Source organism: Physeter macrocephalus, chromosome 14 (assembly GCF_002837175.3).
Source record: "Physeter macrocephalus isolate SW-GA chromosome 14, ASM283717v5, whole genome shotgun sequence".
NCBI lineage: Eukaryota > Metazoa > Chordata > Mammalia > Artiodactyla > Physeteridae > Physeter > Physeter macrocephalus.
The window spans coordinates 73,753,907-73,759,306 of record NC_041227.1 but is presented as its reverse complement, the minus strand read 5'-3'; the positions used below and the strand labels follow the sequence as shown (position 1 = coordinate 73,759,306).

Below are 5,400 nucleotides of genomic sequence, written 5' to 3'. Positions count from 1 at the left end.
TAATAAAAAAAAGAAAGAAGAGAGCAACCAAACCAAAAAACAAATCCACCAATGATAACAAGCCCTAAAAACTATACTAAAAAAAAAAAACAAAAGGACAGACAGAACCCTAGGACAATGGTAAAAGCAAAGCTATACAGACAAAATCACACAAAGAAGCATACACATACACACTCACAAAAAGAGAAAAAGGGGGAAAAAAAATATATATATATAGATATATCGTTGTTCCCAAAGTCCACCTCCTCAATTTGGGATGATTCGTTGTCTTTTCAGGTTTTCCACCGATGCAGAGTACATCAAGTTGATTGTGGAGATTTAATCCGCCGCTCCTGAGGCTGCTGCAAGGGATTTCCCTTTCTCTTCTTTGTTCGCACAGCTCCCGGGGTTCAGCTTTGGACTTGGCCCCGCCTCTGCGCGTAGGTCGCCTGAGGGCGCCTGTTCTTCTCTCAGACTGGACGGGGTTAAAGGAGCAGCTGATTCGGGGGCTCTGGCTCAGGCTGGGGGGAGGGAGGGGCACGCACGCGGAGCGAGCCTGCGGCGGCAGAGGCCGGCGTGACGTTGTAGCAGCCTGAGGCGCGCGTGCGTTCTCCCAAGGAAGTTGACCCTGGGTCACGGGACCCTGGCAGTGGCGGGCTGCACAGGCTTTCGGGAGGGGAGGTGTGGAGAGTGACCTGGGCTTGCACACAGGTTTCTCAGTGACGGCAGCAGCAGCCTTAGCGTCTCATGCCCGTCTCTGGGGTCCGCGCTGATAGCCGCGGCTCGCGCCCGTCTCTGGAGCTCCTTTAAGCGGTGCTCTTAATCCCCTCTCCTCACGCACCAGGAAGCAAAGAGGCAAGAAAAAGTCTGGTGCCTCTTCGGCAGCTCCAGACATCTCCCGGACTCCCTCCCGGCCAGCCGTGGCGCACTAGCCCCTTCAGGCTGTGTTCACGCAACCAACCCCAGTCCTCTCCCCGGGATCCGACTGAAGCCCGAGGCTCAGCTCCCAGCCCCCGCCCGCCCCGGCGGGTGAGCAGACAGGCCTCTCGGGCTGGTGAGTGCTGGTCGGCACTGATTCTCTGTGTGGGAATCTCTCCGCTTTGCCCTCCGCACCCTGTTGCTGCGCTCTCCTCCGCGGCCCCGAAGCTCCCCCCTCCGCCACCCGCAGTCTCCGCCCGCGAAGGGGCTTCTAGTGTGTGGAAACCTTCTCTCCTTCACAGCTCCCTCCCACTGGTGCAGCTCCCGTCCCACCCAGGTACGTGGGGAGTTTCTTGCCTTTTGGGAGGTCTGAGGTCTTCTGCCAGCGTTCGGTAGGTGTTCTGTAGGAGTTGTTCCACACGTAGATGTATTTCTGATGTATTTGTGGGGAGGAAGGTGATCTCCGCGTCTTACTCTTCCGCCATCTTGAAGCTCCTCCCCAGGAGCATCATTCGTGAACATCCATTGTGTGGTCAGGCTGCCCTATGCTCCTGTCCTGAGACTGTCCAGACCGCAACAAGAGATAAACAATGTTGAGAAAACCAAGAAAGGGGACTTCCCTGGTGGTCCAGTGGTTAGGACTCCGTGCTTCTAATGCGGGGGCACAGGTTCGATCCCTGGTCAGGGAATGAGGATCTTACATGCCATGCGGTGAAAAAAAGAAAAGAAAAACTCTGGCCAAGAGCCAGGAATCTATCTGTAACAACTAAGGTCAATTCTCTGGAATTCTTATTTCATTTCCTCTGCTTTTGCTTTTCAAACAATCAAGCATTGCCTCAGACCATTGCACTGGCTGGGAGACTCTCAAGGGTGTGCTGACTCCTCCCCTTCCCGCCCCATGACACCTCCTCACTTGCCAATCTCCTTTTCATGGGTATCAGGTTGCTTTCCCACTGTAGTACAAAAGAGCTGCTTTTGTGCTCTACCATAAAATTCTCTGGAATTAATCTTCAGGGACCACTCAGTCCCATAAAAGAGGGTACTGCTGAGACAGAAGGAATTAGAAAGAAGGCTGTGAAGGACCCAGCTTGTAGCACCATGAAGAGCTTTCCCACGGCTTTCCCTCTTTTTCTGGTTTTTATCCTGAGTGTCCATCTCGGAGCTGCTGCACGTATGGCGCTGTCCAACTCCCTTCCCAGGCTGACTAGGGATGGAAGCATCCCTAGGGACATCTCCAAGCTCCTTTCTCTCCCTGTTTATTTAGGTGGCAGTGATGTGGCTAAGTTCTACTGCTTTCAATACACCCACAAGATCCCTCCCTGGAGGTGGGGGAGTAACTATGAATTCACCAGGAACAGCTGCTCCCAGCAGGCTGTGATGTATTTCTCCTTTGGGCTTTTAGGGTCCCTTACCATTCATGCTGTTGGAAGGATGCTGGGAAGACCTCCACAGTGCCAGGATGAGCCTCAAGATGGGAACCCAGTGACTTGGGTTATCTCCTTACCCCGGGCATTAAGAAGCGTAACCCTGAGCTTGGTTTCCTAGCTTGCAGACCCTGAGCCAGGTGCCTGCCAGGCACTGTGCTAAGTGCTGGGTATGAAAGAATAAACAGCCCTTACAGACCTTACATCTAGCATAAGAAAGAGGGCATGAAAAGACATTTGCACAAAATAATCAAGATTGTGATGGGTGCTTGAAAAAGACAGCGGGAGAGAGAGCAGGAGGGAGCATATTGTAGGGCAGGCAAAACTTTCTCTCTACCCTCTTAGGGGCTCCAGCTGGGCTTTAGAATTAAATCGACATAAGACATTAACAAGAGGAAAACATATAGCTTTTTACACGCACACAGGAGCCCCACAGGAAGATGAAGACCCAAAGAAGTGGCAAAAGCTACATGCTTTTATACAAACCTGCATGCTTTTGAACAAGGAAGGAACTGTGGAAAAGTAATTAAAATATATGGGGATGGGAAAGCTAAAGATTGATAAGAGTTATCTTAACAAGGTCTGTTTTTACAGAGTTCTCTTGGCCTTGACTATCTCTGGCGTTAAGAATATTTCTTTCCTCCTGGTACAAGGAGGACATTTTTCACATGGGAGTTTTATCTCCTGCTTTCAGGGAAAAAAGGGGAGGTCAGAACGCTCTTCTTGCCCCTGCTGGGGTTTGTTTTGTTTTGTTTTGTTTCATTGGGGTTTTTTTTTAGTGTCTTTTGTTCAAAATAATCCTCACGTCAAAGTGGCATATTTGGGGGCGGCATATTCGGCCACCCTTCATCATAGTCACAGGAGGACCTAACTTAGTGTTGGGAGGGTCTCCTGGAGGGAGTGATGTTTACACTGAGACCCCCCCAAGGCTAAGTGGGAGTGGCCCGGGTGAAGGGGGCAGGCAGGAGTATGGTGGAGAGGAGAAGGATGAACATGTTACTGACTAGGCAGACAGGCAGACAGGAGGCATGTCATGCCAAGCTCATCGGTAGCAGGAGAGATGACACACACCTGGAAGGGTCCCTGGCAGGACTAAATGAGGTTAATATATGCACAGAATTTAGCGCTGAGCCTGCACACAGTAAACATTCGGCAAATGGAAGTGATCTTTAAGTGCAAATACACAATCAGGGGACCTTGGGTTCCTGAGCATGAGAGAACGGTGCGGAAAGGGAGAAAACGGGCTCCAGGGACAAAGCTGAATGTTATCATTTTGAGACAGTTAAGGACGGGAAAGAGGCACTCAAGTGCCTAGATATGGAGGGGCATGCTCCAGGGCTCAGGATGTCCTGGGTCTTCTCCTTTGTGTCTTGATTGGCTTTCTGGAGTTTTAAAGACACCAACACTTAACCAACAGCTGGCAAAGAGCCCTGAGCTGAGCTCAAAGCAGTGGCTCTTTTATTTTATAAGCTGTGTGACCTTGGGCAAGTCAAGCTTCCTCATTTGTAGAAGGAAGGTGAGGGGCCTATGTCAGTCAACTGTTACTGCATAACCAACAACCCAAAGCTTAGTGGTTTAATCCAACAATGGTCATCTTCTTATCTCTCGTGGCTTCCATGGGTCTGGAATTCCAGAAAGGCTTGGCTGCAAGGTTCTGGATAGGCGTCTCTTGTGTGGTTGCAGACAGATGGTGCTGGAGCTGGAACAGCTCAGGGAGCTGGAGGCATCTCCCTCCAGGGCCCCTCTGTGTGGTCTCTCTGTTGGGCTAGTTTGGGCTTCCTCATACTACGGCGAGCTGGGGTGGTAGGACTCCTTATGAGGAAGTCCAAAGCTCCTGCGTAAGTGCTCAGTGAACCAGGCAGAAGTTCTACAACCTTCTATGGCTTAGCTACCAAATCACACAGCATCACTTTTGCCATTCTCTATTAGTCAACCAGTCGTTAAGACTGGCCTTAATTCAAGGCGGGGGGGACATAGACTCCCATCTCTCAATGGGAGCAATGTCACACGGATGTTCAAACACCCACAAAGCCCTTCCTCTCTCTTATTTCCCCATCCTTTTGGCTCTTCTCCCCTGCTCCAGGTTAGAGCACCCCCTGATCTAGGCTCTTGTCACTTCCGAGTACTCTCAGGGAGTAAAGGCTGGAAGCCATTCAGGGACATCACCCACAACGCCCAGTCTTAATGAGCTCACAGTGTGGTGAGGAAGGCAGGAATTATATCCATATAAGCAGCAGTGGCTAACAACCCATGAGCATGTGATTAAGAATTAAGTGGCCACAATACATAAGAGGTTCCTTTGCGGGGCAATACAAATGTTATAAAATTGATCGTGGTGATGGTTGCATCATCTATCGATATACTAAAACCAATGAATTATGATTATACACTTTAAGTGGGCAAATTAGTGACTTATATCCCAACAAAACTGTTATATTAAAGCGAAAGAGTTAAGAGGCACGGTGCAGATTACATGCTTCAGACCAGAGCTGTTGTTACATCTTTCCTGGTGAAGGTGGGCCGGGAAGTGTGGTTTCCAGTGGAAGACAGGGTAGCAGAGAAGAAGGGAGGTCAAGAGCCAGAAAAGGGAGCAGGGACAGTGTGACAGGGGTACAGCAAAGCGAGCAAGAAGATCGGGGTGGGGAGCTGCCCCTCCCTTTCCATCCCTTTCCGGGAGGCAAAAAGGTTTTAGCATTGACTGTCAGCATCTCTTTTCCATAGATCCACCACCAGAAGAGGCCAGAAACTCTGCAACACGGAAGGAAGCATGGGTGCAAAAATACATTTCTTTACTAAGAGCCCAGCAACAACTGTGACCGCTGAATTCTCAGTCCAAAACGCCTGGATCCTGCTCTTCTCTTGGCTCTGCCCCCCTTGGTGGAGCCTGAAGAACTTCTCCAGCAGAAGGCTGCATGGGTCTGGTGGGGAGGAGAGGATATTTTTCACCAGTCTTTTTTTTTTTTTAATAAAGATTTCATTTGCTCAATAAACATTCTTATTCAATTAAAAACAGCTTTCTTGGGGCTTCCCTGGTGGCGCAGTGGTTGCGCGTCCGCCTGCCGATGCAGAGGAACCGGGT

General features: G+C 50.2%; 1 protein-coding gene and 1 non-coding gene across 2 annotated transcripts; both read left to right on the top strand.

Moving 5' to 3' along the window:
• Positions 1-1,514: 1,514 nt before the first annotated feature.
• Positions 1,515-1,586, top strand: TRNAR-UCU (transfer RNA arginine (anticodon UCU)). The gene has a single exon. It is a non-coding gene; the product is annotated as a tRNA-Arg (tRNA).
• Positions 1,587-1,967: 381 nt separating this feature from the next.
• On the top strand, positions 1,968-5,354 carry CCL26 (C-C motif chemokine ligand 26). The gene is given in 4 exon segments (XM_024125656.3): positions 1,968-2,068; positions 2,162-2,276; positions 5,043-5,075; positions 5,077-5,354. Coding segments are annotated over 4 exon segments (282 nt in total). The 5' UTR covers positions 1,968-1,995; the 3' UTR covers positions 5,138-5,354.
• Positions 5,355-5,400: the final 46 nt, after the last annotated feature.